Source organism: Rosa chinensis, chromosome 6, assembly GCF_002994745.2.
Source record: "Rosa chinensis cultivar Old Blush chromosome 6, RchiOBHm-V2, whole genome shotgun sequence".
In the NCBI taxonomy this organism is placed as follows: Eukaryota; Viridiplantae; Streptophyta; class Magnoliopsida; order Rosales; family Rosaceae; genus Rosa; species Rosa chinensis.
The window spans coordinates 36,293,722-36,308,675 of NC_037093.1; the positions used below are offsets into that span (position 1 = coordinate 36,293,722).

The 14,954-nt window shown below is 38.2% G+C and overlaps 2 protein-coding genes across 5 annotated transcripts; one reads left to right on the forward strand and one right to left on the reverse strand.

Annotated features, from left to right (window-relative positions):
• Positions 1–1,606: 1,606 nt before the first annotated feature.
• On the reverse strand, positions 1,607–5,509 carry LOC112168932 (NAC domain-containing protein 82). 2 transcript variants are annotated; one of them, XM_024305866.2, is made up of 5 exons: positions 5,387–5,509; positions 4,522–4,997; positions 4,126–4,388; positions 3,367–3,777; positions 1,607–2,236 (listed from the first exon to the last, which is right to left on the reverse strand). In XM_024305866.2, the coding sequence occupies exons 2-5, from the start codon at positions 4,676–4,678 to the stop codon at positions 1,919–1,921; spliced, it is 1,149 nt and encodes a 382-aa protein (XP_024161634.1). In that variant the 5' UTR covers positions 4,679–4,997; positions 5,387–5,509; the 3' UTR covers positions 1,607–1,918. The 2 variants fall into 2 exon arrangements, with proteins under 2 accessions (XP_024161634.1, XP_024161635.1); XM_024305867.2 differs by having other exon boundaries at positions 4,522–5,000; positions 5,387–5,487.
• Positions 5,510–6,120: 611 nt separating this feature from the next.
• On the forward strand, positions 6,121–9,434 carry LOC112170460 (NAC domain-containing protein 53). 3 transcript variants are annotated; one of them, XM_024307755.2, is made up of 5 exons: positions 6,121–6,275; positions 6,801–7,296; positions 7,439–7,716; positions 7,873–8,496; positions 8,941–9,434. In XM_024307755.2, the coding sequence occupies exons 2-5, from the start codon at positions 7,140–7,142 to the stop codon at positions 9,223–9,225; spliced, it is 1,344 nt and encodes a 447-aa protein (XP_024163523.1). In that variant the 5' UTR covers positions 6,121–6,275; positions 6,801–7,139; the 3' UTR covers positions 9,226–9,434. The 3 variants fall into 3 exon arrangements, with proteins under 3 accessions (XP_024163523.1, XP_024163522.1, XP_024163525.1); XM_024307754.2 differs by having other exon boundaries at positions 8,938–9,432; XM_024307757.2 differs by having other exon boundaries at positions 8,912–9,028.
• The last annotated feature ends 5,520 nt before the right edge of the window (positions 9,435–14,954 follow it).

Here is a 14,954-nt window from a genome sequence, read left to right on the forward strand (position 1 = left end):
ATGATGGTGGACTTTTGGGTAATATGAATAGTTGAGATGGTGTGGAAAAGAGAGAAAATGGATGGAGTTGATTTTGAACCAAAAGGTTTGGGATTTGGTTTTGATAGAATGATGATAAATGGATGTAACAGAATAGGTACAATGTTACTCCTCATCATTGCTCCTCCATGAATATGGTCGGAAAATACATGGCACCACCATGAGTGGTGGTGGGCTGCTATTTGTGGTGATTCGCTGGAATTTTACTTTTTGCTCCACATTTGACTGTCATTCTTCCTAACTCCTATTCTCGCCTTCAAAGCCCAAAATGAGTGTTTCATTCACTCTCGCAATATTCCTAGATAATTAAGAAAATGACCTAATGAAAGCTAAAATAGACTCAAAAACAAGTTAAATTTATTATATAGAGGAATGCATACATATGTAAATTATGGTCTAACATCGGTGGTATTTTGCTTTCTTCTACCGTCGGGGGCGACGATGATTGGGTCTCTTCCATTGTTGGTGATGGTGGCTCTTCTCACTACCTTTGGAAGCTGCTTTAGAAACTCGTGGATGTTGGGGTGGACTGGCTGTGGTCAAAAAATTTTTGGTGGCGGAAAGCTGTCCGCTATGATGGCTAGGGATGCGGCGGTAATTACCATATGGTGGCCTTAGCAATTTTTCCACCTGGGGTGTGCGCACTTTGGGTGGACTAGTTGGGCTTGGACTCCATCTTGGGCCTTAGGCTTATTTCTTCACATGATTTTGGTCTAGATCAAGGTTTTCCGAGAAGAAGCTGATCGTGAGAGTGAAGATGTGCAATTGGAGGAGACTCTAGATGCGGAGGATGGGGCAGAGGGTGATCTTTCATCCTTTGTTGCTAGTATTATTTAATTTGTTTTTTGGGTCGCAAAGACCAATTGCTTGGTTGAAACATTTTATTTAACTTCTTCTGAGTATCTAGGTTTTTATTAGAATAATGGTGCGTGAACTTTCTAAAAACTTAGTGTACTCTAGGTATGTTGGGTTCTATTTTGTTTAGAATGGGGTGTTGTATGCTCTAAAGAACGACTCTTACTGTCGATCCCACAGAGACTTGTTTGTTTCACGGATTTTAAGCTCGTGAAAGGGAAAGTGCTTACTTTCCTGCGTTTGGTAAGTGCAAGATCAGGAAAATAGTTCCTCTTGCAAGAGAAAATAGGAAGGAAAATGAATACTTCCATTCTCTTAAGGATCCATTTTCGTTTCTCATTTCCTAGCATTTATTACACTTTTCTAACATTTATTAAATTATTTGTATGGCTAAAATAATTCTATAAAAAAATAAACACCATTTTCTTCAATTATACTATTAATTATTGATTCAATTCCTTAGTGTTATCAAACACATTAGTAGGAATCTTAATTTCCCTTCCCGATGGAAATACAAATGAACAACTTTCCTAAGAAATCCATTATGTGAACTAAACGAGGCCTAAGATTGTGTCATTTGATACTACTTGCTGAATTATAGAATTGGATTGACCTTCTTCGTAAAAAAAAATATAAAAAATAGTGTTGATTAATTTCGCAAACCACAAAGATAAAAATATTTAATTTTAAATAATGAGATTAATTTTAAGCATCACTCCAAATCACAAAGAATATTTATAACTTTTATCCAATTAAATAATAATGATACATAATAATCATTTCCAAAAGAAAAATAACAATAATACAAAAACTTATAAATTATGATAAGGTAGGAGAGATCAATCATGGGATACACCCCGTCCGACATTGGCCATTGAAACCGCAACATCATGATCTGAGGATTCCCATAAAAGGAAATAGTGATATTGACCCAGAAAAGACTACTATCAGAAATTGTCTCAAGTTCCGGTCTTCAGGTGGCGTCTCTCTCAGCTAAGTGCGACTGTGCGAGGGCTGACTAAACCTATGAAGATGGTAAATTATAAATGGAAGTATCGCAGTTCAACGGTTTGTCAAGATCAACTAGCTCGAAAATCTCGTCCATGGTATACAGAGAACCATGCATACTCGATAAATTATGCCCGTCTTCAACTCTACCCAAGTTGCCCAAGTCTGCTAAATCTCTATAAATATCACTTCTATTAAAATGATCTGTAGCATTTGCATTTCCAGAATGAGGAATATTATCACGCCCTTCTGTAGCATTTGCATTTCTAGGATTCAGAATATCAAGCTTCTGTGTAGTACTTGTATTTCCAGAATGAATCAGGCTATCAAGCTTCTGCAAACAATCAAGAAGTCACATTAGCATAAGTTGGAAGTTCTAAAAATACTTGCAGACTACCATGTTGTACATATATATCAATGTACTTGCGGAAATTTTGAATATAGAGATGTATGTGTATTACACACCCACACATGCACACACATTTAAAAAGGCTGCAGAAATCAGCTATAGGTCATGTGATCTAGTTTGGAAATCTTTGCTTCGGGAAATAACATTTTTAGCTTCCAGGTGATGCAAAGTATATCCATTAGCTAACAGAATAAGATCATTACTTGTTGGAAAACGAAGAAAACAAGCTCCTAGCAGCAGAGAAAGAATTGCCTATGGAATGGAGTAGGGATTTAATCCTCCATCTGTGACATTGGCTTTAAAAAAAAATAAAAACCCCTCTATCTATGGAATAGAAATAAAATAGAATAGAAGAGAAGCACCAGAAATCCCTGAAAAAAGTACAAGGAAAGATATTAGGCTGAAAAGAGGGGCCAAGAAAGAAGGAAGAAAAAGAAGCAAAGAAACTAGAAATAAAGCCTGAAAAACTCTATACTGGATAGGAGTATGGGACTAAAACATCACAGCACTCTAGGGAAAAAAACCAATTTGTCTCTTTCAAGAATCTGGATGACATGCAACAAAAGTAACATATATACAATTTATGTCCACCAATTTTCATTATATTCATCAAAATTTGACAAAACTATACCTAATCACATTTGTGAATCGATAAACTATAACAGGAGCAATATCCAAATAGAAATCCATCTCAATTACGTAGCAGTAAAACATTGATGATTCCATTATTAAAAAATGATAAGTTAAAAGGGGCAGAAAAGACCAAACACGTCTCACCACATTTTGGAATTCAGTATAATAACTACACATTTTTCATAGAAAAACTTCAAATAATCATTCAACCATTCCTATAACCAAAAATAATAAACCTGCATACATACGACTAAAAGGAAATTGAGTAAGGCAAAATTGAACTTAGATGTAATAATTGATCATTGTACCAAGTGTAACTTTGACTCGGCTTTTATAATAATTTGCATCTTAATTTGCCATTAATTTAGGAAAGTGATATACCTATACAACATGTAGCAAAATGGGAAGAGTGCACTACACACCTTACTTTTGTCATTGCCATTGATAAGGAAAGTGCTTTCTTCCACAAAGCAATCTAACATGGACAGGATATCAGCATTGGCTGAAACCGACTGCTTCTCTGTTGTAACAGAATTACTGGGAACTGAGTGGAAAATATTGCAAGAAGGTGGTACAACATCTGATATGCAGGATTCAGATGAAGGGCCTATGCACATACCGTCAGGGCAATCTGTGCTAGTAAGACTGGAACTATTATATCCCCTAGGCAGAACAAGGTCTGGCTCAGGCCTATTTGCATGTGGGACAGTGTCTAAACAGATTTCAACCTCATCATCAGTCCAATCTTCCTCTTTAAAGGGTGCACCATATTGTGCACCATTTTTTGGCCCTTGCCCTTCCTTTTGGAAAAGTACACATAAAACATATGATTCCTGCAATATGAAAGTAGCCAAGAAAGTAAATCAACATATACCTGCAAGCCATCAACAGAAGTGAACAGAGCTACAAGTATGAGACACAGAACTTTTTTTTGATAAAGACTATTACAAAACTAGATACAAAAGCTTTGTGGGCATCCAGAACCAAACAAATTGAAATTAAAAGCTGGTCGAGCTGTTAATGGCATCCGTTATCCCAAATTCGACCGTCTTACAATGAGTAATGATCAACACTACACACACACACACAAACATACTTATACACGCACAGGCACGCACACACACTGAAGCTAACAAATTTTTTAGTGAAAATAAACAAACAAAAGGAAGATTATCACTTACCTGAGGCACGCCCTTATCTTCAAGCCTATACTCATGCAAAACCCAATCTGTCCGTTCTCCTCGTGAAGGTCGACCTGTGTAAAAAACTAAAGTCTTGATCCAGCCGACCAGTTCACCATTGTAATTAACAGATCTATCCTTTCCTGACATTTTCCAGTACCCAGCTTCAGTGGCACGATTCACTCTAGCCCCAGTTGCATATTTCTTTTCTATAGGAGAAAAGAAGTACCATTTTAGGTCTCCAAATCGCCAACAAGATTTGTCTGAAAAATAAGTACAACAGAGTAAGAAACAACAGAATCCGGGGTAGGAAAGGCACGGTTAATTATCTAGTACATTTCCAAGAAAACCAGTTCAGCAAAATACAAAGAAGAGAAAGTAAATTGATGTGTATACCTGGAAGATCCCAAGGAGCGTACTTGTAAATGTCAACCTCGGCAATGACTTTAACATGAAGTCTTTTCCCCATTACTTTCCTCTTCAAATAGTATTTCACAAGCTCAACATCAGTTGGAGAAAACCGAAAACCAGACGGAAATGATGCTCTCCCCATGGCAAAATCTGAATCTTAGTCCGAGTATCTACTAATAACCCTTAAAAAACCAATGTGGAAATTCTTCAAACGATGTTACTCAAACCCTCTTCCTAACAACACTGGCTCTCAAACAATACCAAAATCTGGAGCCTAGAAAACAGAAAGAACACTATCATACACACTCCCTCCTCTAGAAAAATGAGTATCAAGTCCAATGCCGAAACAAGATCTTCCGCGAACACCACTGCCTCTGTCGGTTCATTAAACAAAGCTCCCGAATGATTGATGAGTGCTTCTTCTTGTTGAGATCAAAAGTCATCGGTGTGCAAAGAAGAACCTACTTAAAACATAATCACACAGAGAATCTCACATTTAGAAGCAGAAAACCAAACCCAAAATAACAGCAAACCAAACAGGCCAATCACAGAAATCGGATAATACGAAATTTTCAGAAACCTAATCAATAGTCACGCATATAGAACCGCAAACAAAAGAAAAAGGACGATGAACATCAAACCCAGATCGCCAAATCATCAAAGTCCTTAAGAAAACCGAACCCAGAAGAGAAAAATGAATATATATTACCCTAGCTTATATCAGTCACTTATTAATACGTGGTAACAGGGGATGAAATTTGAATGGAGAGAAAACCCTAGATTGAGGAAAAGCTAAATGCATGTAGAATATAGAAGAGAGTGAAGAGAGAGGTTGATGAGGAAAAGGTACCTGAAGAGCGAAGCAGCAGCTATGAAGAAGAAAAAGCCCAGAAAGTCGAGAACTGAGGACTAGAAGAGAATAGCTCTCGTCCTCCGCTATTCTTATACCGCGTCCATAGTTTGCTTTTTTTTTTTTTGAAAATGACCAAAATGTCGAAGTCATGCAAATAAATTTTTGATGAAAATATTGAGAAAAATGGGATACTGATGAAAGGTACATTGAAAATTTAAATAAAAATTATATAATCAATTAAAATGTCTTTTTAGACCAACTTTTCAGTCACATATTAGTATCTGCAGTCTGCAGCATTTAGTATTTAGGTCTATATGAGAAGATTACTTTTGTAAATTTTTTAGTTAAATTAATGATCGTTTGGGTACCAATCTAGATCAAATTAATGGACGAATCGAATATGTTTAACCTGACAATTCGTGTTGATAATTATTAAATCATGGTTATGAATATCCAAATCATCAATTTAGCTGAAAATTTATAGAAATGATCTTTTCATATAGACCTAAAAACTGAATGGAAGAAATGTTAATATGTGACCAAAAAGTTGGTCTACAAGATGATTTAGCTTTAGAGTGCTCTCATCATCTAAAAATATAATAAAACTAAAATATAGAAAAGATGTAAAAATTAATCGGTGTTTGTAAAAAACGAAATTTTCTCAAGAAATATCGAGGATATTTTGGTCCTTGCAATGTAAGCCCGGTATGTTGGTTTAAAACCGGAGAGGCCCAAATGGAGGGCGGCCCAAGAATTGTAGCGTGTTAAATACCCTAGAAACAACAGAGGGGGGGGATTGGAAGCCAAAGAAAGCTAAACATGCCCTTCTTCTTCCTCCTCTGACTTGCTCGCTCTTTTCTGTCTCGATTTCCTCCCCATCTTCCAGGTATTGCTCTCTCTTCTTCGATTTCTCTCTATTGGGTTTATTTTCCCCCTATCAATTTATTTTCTGTAATTTAGGGTTTTATCAACGAAACCCTTAAATCCGACGCTTTTATCAATCAAACATATTCTTATCTCTTAAATCAGATTCAATCATCAAACCCATCACTCAAAAATTTTATTTTTATAAATATTTTTTTATGTTCATATGCCGACTGATGGGTTTGATGATTGAATCTGAATACTTTGATTGATATCTGCGTTGTTTGCTAGGTCTGTGTGGTTTCGTTGCCTGGTTTATATTTAAAGTTAAGGTCTTTTTAGATGATTCTGATGGGTTGTTTATCTTTATTCATATCCCAAATCAGGTTGGAATAGTGGAATTGTTGCTTACTAGGTTTTTGAGATTTCACATATCAATTTTTACGCCTTTTCGATGCATTTGTGCTGGTGTTTGCTTGCTTTATATATATTACATGTGAGTTTCTAGTGCTTGCTGTCTCACTGTGTTTGGTAATATTTGAAACAGGATCCTTATTGCGCACCCAATGTCTTTTGATCTGAACGAGAAACATTCATCAATCATTAGGGCCTTTTGTTTCATGAACCGAGGGAGGCTTTGGTGTTCGTGGAGAGTGTTTTTCCGGCACTGGACTTGACACTCTTTCAGTCCTTTGTTTTTTAGGCTCTTGTTTATAATTTTTTTTTTTCCTTTTCTGTTCTCTGGACTTCAGATCATTTTTATTGTGTGAAAGGCAGTATTTATAGGAAGAGGGTTGAATTGTGATTATTTGCTTCACAACTTGTGAGGAATTTGGACATTGGGACGTCATTCTTAGATATTGGGACTTTACATCTGGATTCTGTGATGGGGAAATCATCTCTGCCTCCTGGTTTTCGGTTCAATCCTACTGATGTTGAGCTGGTGCAATATTATTTGAAGAGGAAGGTAATGGGAAAGAGACTCCTTGTTAAAGTTATTGCTGAGGTGGACATTTACAAATGGGCTCCTTGGGATCTTCCAGGTAAATGTCATGTAACTTCTTCTTAGGTGGTTTTCTTTTCCTAATCTATCATCTAACTTGTTGTTGAAGCCATTTGTTTCAGATTATTTCTTCTATACTTTTTAATATGTAGTGTCTTACTATGCTATGCTTGCATTTGCAGACAAGTCTTGTTGGCGAAGTGGAGATTTGAAGTGGTACTTCTTTTGTCCTAGAGAGAAAAAATATGCAAGTGGAGCTAGAATGAATCGTGCCACTGACTGTGGTTACTGGAAAACCACAGGAAAGGATAGATCTGTTCTTTACAGTAATGAAGTTGTTGGGTGGATTAAAACATTAATTTTCCACACCGGTCGAGCTCCACGAGGACAGCGGACTGATTGGGTTTTACATGAGTATAGGCTTGAAGACAAGAAACTGGTTGATATGGGTGTGCCTCAGGTAAATGATACTCTTCCCTTCTCATTGTTTTGTGTTTTTATCATGTTTGTTTGTTTAATTGTTTTTTTTCTCTCTCAATGGTCACTGTAATTAGAAAATATGGTCTTAGTGTATTTGCTTATTATATTGATTACCTTTGCCTTGTTCATGTTACAGGATTCTTATGTGCTCTGTATGGTTTTCCAAAAGGATGGGATAGGACCAAGAAGCAATAAACAATATGGTGCACCCTTCAAAGAGGAAGATTGGACTGATGATGAGGTTGAAACTGATGTAGTTCCACATGTAAACATGCCTGAGCCAAACCTTGGTCATGCAAACATTCATCAGCCAGAGCCACATCTTATTCATTCAAACATGCCTGAGCCAGACCTTGTTCAAGCAAACATACCTGATCAAGTACCTGTTAATTCAAACATCACTGAGCCCGATCTTGTTTATGGAAACATGCCCGACCCATACCTTGTTTATCCAAACATGCCTGAATCAGACCTTGATTATGCAAACATGCCTCAATCAGACCTTGGTTATGCAAACATGTCTGAGCCATCCCTTGTCTTGCCCAGCAACTATAATAGCTCTATTGCTACTCGCACCAATTCCCGTGAGTCTTGTGTTTCTGATATCTTGCCACCTTCTTGCAATGTTCTGCAGTCTGTTTCCAGTAATTATGTTACAACAGAGAAACCTCATGTTTCAACTGATGATGATATCATGTCGATGCTTAATTGCTTTACAGAAGAAGGAACTTTCTCCATGAGTGACATTGACAAAAATGAGGTTTGTCATTTACTCTTTTTTCTTACATTCGAGTGAAAAGTATGTAGTTTCTTTGAGTTTTATTATGTGAAGGTGCTATGGTTACTTGGATCTGTGAAAAATAAGAATTGTTATGATGCTGAACTCAAGAATGCAGTGAGACATATTTGGTCTTTTGTTTCCTTTTTAAATTTATCATTTTTTAAAAATTGAATCGTAGTACCCAATTGAGATAGGTTCTGTTGAGATTCTATATATCAATTTGCAATGATATGTTTGTATAATCTGCTGAATCTGGATTCTGGACTCAAGGTTCATATTTGCCAGCTTGGGACTTACAAATGTGATTAGATTGGACAGAAGTATAAGTTGATTATATATGTCAATACTCATTTGCTTAGTATTGCATCCTAAATTGCAAGTTTTGTGCATGCAGTGTCTGACTTTTTCATGGGTTTACAGCAGCTTGATAATCTCATTTATTCTGGAGACGCTAATCCTATAGCTGATTTCGAAAGACATGATGATGCTCATGAAGATCGGGGAGGATTGAGCAAAAATGGATATAATATCCCCAATGGAGCTATGTCTGGAGCTCCAGGTGAGAATGAGCCATATCTGGAGCTAGTTGATCTTGACAAACCTTTGAATGGCAATAATTCCCTGTTTCCAATGATTAGTCCACCTCATACTTTTCTTGGAGAGACACCTTATGAAGACTCGTTGTTTCCATGGAGTGATGACTTATGAAGACTGGATGTGTTGAATAATATGAACTTCTGAAAATATCATTTATCCAACATTAAGTTTGTGAACTGGTCATTTGTCTTCGCATGACATCATTGTTATTTCTATTAAAATTGATGTGAACTGCTGCAAACATCATTGCTCCGACATCAAGTTTGTGAACTGGTTATTTGACTTTGCATGACATCATTAATAGAATAAAATTGATGCTATTGTTATTTATTTTCATGCTCTATAAATTTTGTTGTTCTTTTTACGCTGTGAATAATGCTTCTCCTTAGATTTTAGAAAGAAACTTCTCCATGGGACCAATTTGTGGAAGAACACTACAACTTCTGTGCCCAAACTTACTCAAATACTGTATAGGGTTTTAGATTTTATTGGATGCCCTAGTGCTGTAATTCTGATGATTTATTTATTTTCACATTGATGAAAGGAAAGAGCAGGTGCTGCAAGTGTCGTGAATTTAGCATTGCTGCCTAATGATGGCCTCACAGGCCAATTCTTTTTTTGGTCTGAACTCTGAAGTACAGAGTTTTTAAACTAAGATTGATTTATGCAAACATATGTCAGTTGTAATTGTTTAAATTTGGAACTGCTGTTTCTTAATAAAAATCAGTGAATCAGTTACGTAGTATGTTTTATGATATATAGCCCCTTGGAGATTACTGCAGTTCTGTACAAAGTTCCTTCTTGAATACATAAATGATGCAAGTATTGGGAGTAGAATGGAATAGTTTATGCTTGCAAAAAGCTATTGGAATGCTGCGCTAATTCGAGACATTAGTTGAGTCATTAGCATCTGATTTCGGTGTTGTCTATTCTTGCCGAGATGTGGATGCCGGTCACGTTACGTATAATGGCTCCAAGAATTTTGTGGGATCCAGTGTGGTGCCGTGGAATCTGTTTGGCTTCTGGGTTGGAGAATTCATTGGCGCTTGCATATCTGTGACGACGTTGGACGATGCGGGTTTCTTTCTCCGGTGGCTGTGGTGGCTGCGCTGGATCGAGACGATTTTGATGCAGGCGGCCTCGACGCCGCTGGTTTGGCTGGTCAATTTCTGGGTTGATCTGCTATTCCAGGACCCAAAAAACAATGGAGGCATATCCTCAAAGGCTAACAATGAATGAATGGGTGCGGATATTGACACCTAATGAATTTCCTTTCAAACCATTGGTTCAATATATTTGGCATACGGTATCTTTTTATTTTTTGGTACGATGGAGGTGAAAAGCCCAGACAAACAAAAACGCAACTAATTAGCCAACCAACCAATATTCCTAGGCCTAGCAACACCCAAAATATCATGTTACCTAGATAGGAGGACTAGTCATAAATAATGCGAAGCCCTGAAGGATTTGACACTGTTGGCAAGTAAATTAGCCACCATGTTCCCTTCCCTTTGAATGTACCTGATTTGAGTGGGGTCAAAATAACTCATTAAATAAAAAAAATTCCTGAACAGGGTGACTAACTAAATGAAGAGCAAAGTCAACTTTTTGATGGATGTTGACTGACACAGCAGAATCAGATTCCACAATGGGATTTTAATCTGCAAACTTGCAGCTAAGCTGTAAACCATGATACACACTCCAAGCCTCAGCCTGCAAAACTTCTCCAACACCAATCATAAGACCATTAATCCAGTTGCGAAAATTATCTCGACTAACACCACCCCAGCTCCAATCAAACCACCATTGGATCCGGAACCATCCACAATCAACTTGAAGATATCAGGACCAGGGTCATCTCATGAAACCGCTTCAATTTGGTGACTCATCTGCCTCACAGAGCACTCATTCGTCATTGCATTAAACCTCTCATGGGAATAAGAGGTGCTTACCTCAGGAATATTAAAGGGAGTTGGGCCTAAATGCCCCTTCACAAATAAACCACCGTCAGGAAGATGCAAAAGATATTCCTGATTTCCAGCTATAGCTTCTCATAAAAGTACCTTCAAAAGTAGTTTTGATATTGGTAAGAAGGTGAAAAGATTTTCATACCTTTATAGATCAACTGTAAGATGACTTCTGAATCTCTGCTTAATTGTAAGCAACTTACCTTGAACAAAGAGCCACAAAAACACTTTTATCTTGGGGGAATCTTTCAATTCCCTTTCCTACCATAATCAGGAAAACCTTAGTCTGCAGTTCTGCACAAAGCGTATGATAAGCACATTTTACTGAAAAAAATGCTAGATGAAAAACAACCCCCATACCATTTATCCTTGTCATTCCCCATCGCTATAGGAATATTGACAATATTGTTTAAGGACAAGCATAAATTAACAGAGAGAGAGAGAGAGAGAGTAATGTTGTAGAGAGAATGGAGATTCAAGTGTGTTATTCATCTCCCAAAGGAGTGTATTTATAGGAGTACATTTGTAGTGTGAATGCTCAAAGAGAAAACCAATTTTGTGACTACTTGATTTACAGCTGCTACTACACATGGGGCTGCAATGATGAAATCTGCCATGCTTGTTGCCTCTTGGGATAAAGCATGTCATACAAGTCTTTATACACTCAAGTACCTATTACATGATATAGACATTTATACTATGACTCATGTATACTACAACATGACTCATATATACTACAACATGACCCTTTGGATATTTCATGTCAATAGTATTGTCTAGGCCTTGCGCTTCTAAGTTGCCTCGTTAAAAACCTTGTCAAGTAATAAAACCCTGTGGGAAAAAACAACCTTTGTTACGTCTCGTATCTTAAATTACCAGTTTACTAGTTACTTGTTCGGTAAACGACAATTTCTTTCACTTTTACTGTCGCTTCGGTAATTTTAGTGACCCTAAAAGTTGACTTTTAGTTCGGGCCAAAATTTGAGAAAATGTTCTTCATGGAAGTCGTAGAGAACATTAAACCGAGCGCATGCATTTGTGGTATGTAAAAATCGGAGCTCGTATGCGAAAGTTATAAGCGAAATTGTGAACGTTATCCCCCGCGTTTTCCTCTTTTCCTTTGGCGATCTGCAACTCCGGCCACCTCACGATTCCGGCCACCTGGGGACGAATGAGTGGCACCGTTGGACTCCTCTACTCCTACACAACCTCCCCACGACGGTAACTCATGATTTTTTGGCCGGAAAACGAAGAATCAAGCTCGAAAACTTTACTGTAGCAGTTTGAGTCAACGCCGATTTCTTTCTATTTCGGCCACCCCAGACGATAAAGTCCGGTTTTTTGGAAGCGCCTTGGGATGTAGATGCTACCCCCCGAATCTTGTGCAGTGATTCATAGCGTGGAGGAAGAATTTGAGGTTTGAATTTCTTGACACTGTTCACGTTTTGGGTATAATCTTCACCGTAATTGTTGAGGTAGTTCTAGGCATATTCTAGCTTTGTTGTAGTTGAGAGAAACGTTGGGCTAGATGAGTAGGTGGTGCTGCCTGAATTTGGTGGCCATCGGCGCGTGGGCCCCACTCGCCGCCACTGTGGGTGGCGCGTGGAGGCGTGTACGGTTGGTTTTTAATTCCTGTTTTAGCCCAATTAAATCCTACAAAATGTTATAGAGCTTGTATGTGAAGTTTGGTGAATTTTGGAGGAGTTTGGAATTGTTTGTGATTTTCCACTCATCTCAGCCAAGAATGTGATTTTCCCATTCTACTGACGAATTCAAGAATACAATGATAAGTAGATGAGCGGAAAGCCCAAATTGGCAACCATCTTGCATTTATATGATCCCTGTCTGCATGCTTCGAGTTGCTAGCAGAATGTAACTTCCCTAAAAAAGCTAGTCATATCTTTAACAAAGAGCCTTGAACACAGATAAAACACCTGATTATAAAAGCATAACAATGAGAGTACAGGAGGATACTCATAACAAGAACGTGTGGACTAGCAGTTAAGCAGAAAAGAATTTTTAGGTCCAAAGCATCAAGCATGTTAGTTACTCTACAAACTATTATCAGGCAGCATATCTGCTGACAGTCAGTTTTACAACAAATCCCTTTTCTAATCTCAATTCGCATGTGAGAGTTTTGGAGTTTTCATAATGCCGAAGGGGGATAGAATTTGATTGAGAGTAGCGCAAAACACTTAAATCTGTACATCCTCTTGAACCAACCTTGACCCTCATTTAGTATTGTTTTGGGGATTCGGGGTGTGTGTCCTCTCCATTTTATGATGACTAGCAATTAGTGCCCGCGCTCTGCCGCGGGTTTTGGAGGTTTAGGGAAGATTAAAAAGGCTAGAAAATATAGGTAAAGGGTTATGGACCAAAATTAACTAAAACTTAAGGAAAATTAAATTTTGTTTGTGGGAAAGAGATTTAGTTTGAGAGTTAAATGCGGAAAAAGTGCCAAAGCTCTAGAGTTTAAAATCAAAGGTGAGGCATTTTGTTTTATATGAAACAGAATGAATGAGTGATAATATCTATCTTGTTCCGTTTCTTTTTGAAACGACTGACTAAGAAGGAACAGAAATAGTGTGTAAAAATTACATATTTGTTAAAGGAAAAACATATTGTGTGCCTTCGTCAAAGCAACTGACGGAGAGGGAATCAAGGAATCAGTGATTACCATCAATCAGCACAATTATAGATCAATCAGCATTTCTTGTATTTAATGTAATTAATATTTCCGTTGTAACTCTATCCCTATATAAAGGGACTATGAAATGAAATGAGTAGACCATTCCAATCCCATTTTTACTTTTACACGTTATCAGCACGCTCTGAGCAAATAGCCAAAAGAAAAAAAAAAACTAGTTTTCAAAAGAAATAAACCCAAACCCTAGAAGAAAAAAAACTTTTTCTTCTGCCGCCACCACCAATTGTCAAAAAAAAAAAAAAAAAAAAAAAAAAAAACAAATCCCCCGCAGCACCCCCGTGCCTGCAGCCTCCACTCTCGTTTCTCCCTCACCGGTCTCACCCCACAGGCCAAGACCGGCCCCATCCCCGCACAGCAAGGCCGATCCTTGCAACCTAGCACCGGACACAGACCGCTTGCTCTCCTCCACCGGACACAGACCCCCTGCAGCCCAATCCGACCTGCAGCACAAGATTTCGGTGATCTGCACCCGCTCCTCCAGCCCGATTCTGGCACGATTCCTGCCAGACCGTCTTCGTCTTCCTCCAGCAGCCCATACCCGCGCGCTCCAGCCTCCAACAGCCTCTGCCCAGCGAGTCTCAGCCCCGCATCCTCGCAGACTCAGACTTACGTGAGGCCTCCCACCTGCGGCATCCGGCGGCTTTCCCAATCGATCCCAGCCCACCAGGCCGCACACAACAGCCACCAGTCTCCTGCCCCCGCGCGTCTGCAGCAGCATCTGCAAACCAGACGGAGGAGGAAGAAAAAGCGAAGAAGACGACGTCAAAGAAAGAAAAAAAAAGGGGTGACTGGGCCAAAGTAAAGACCCGGCCCAAACAATCAAAAAAAAAAACAGAAACAGGCCTGTGGCCAAAGAAAAAAAAGGCAACAAAAAAAAAGAGGCCCTGAGGCCCACAGAAAAAAAAAAGTGAAAAAAGGCCCAGAGAAAAAAAAAACAGAAAAAGGGAAAAAGAAAAAGAAAAAAGAACAAAGCTCATTGCTGAAAAGAAAGACGAAGCAGTCCAGTTTTTCTCAAGTCCAAAAACATTGCTACTCACGCCAGCATCAACACGCGCGTGTGCTAGGATTGTTTTATTTTCTCGAAATCAAGTATGTTTTCTATATTTTATTTTATGATTTTAACAAAGCATGCTTTATACTTTATTGTTTATGCTTTTATTATATTT

Bases quoted from the DNA above. Each gene is read 5' to 3' on its own strand.
- LOC112168932 (XM_024305866.2), bottom strand. From the start codon at position 4,678: ATGGGGAGAGCATCATTTCCGTCTGGTTTTCGGTTTTCTCCAACTGAT. The intron at 4,389-4,521 runs GTATACACATCA...CTTATTTTTCAG, and splicing joins CGCTCCTTGGGATCTTCCAG to ACAAATCTTGTTGGCGATTT. The intron at 2,237-3,366 runs GTGTGTAGTGCA...GATTGTTTGCAG, and splicing joins ATGGCAATGACAAAAGTAAG to AAGCTTGATAGCCTGATTCA.
- LOC112170460 (XM_024307754.2), top strand. From the start codon at position 7,140: ATGGGGAAATCATCTCTGCCTCCTGGTTTTCGGTTCAATCCTACTGAT. The intron at 7,717-7,872 runs GTAAATGATACT...TTCATGTTACAG, and splicing joins TTGATATGGGTGTGCCTCAG to GATTCTTATGTGCTCTGTAT. The intron at 8,497-8,937 runs GTTTGTCATTTA...ATGGGTTTACAG, and splicing joins GTGACATTGACAAAAATGAG to CAGCTTGATAATCTCATTTA.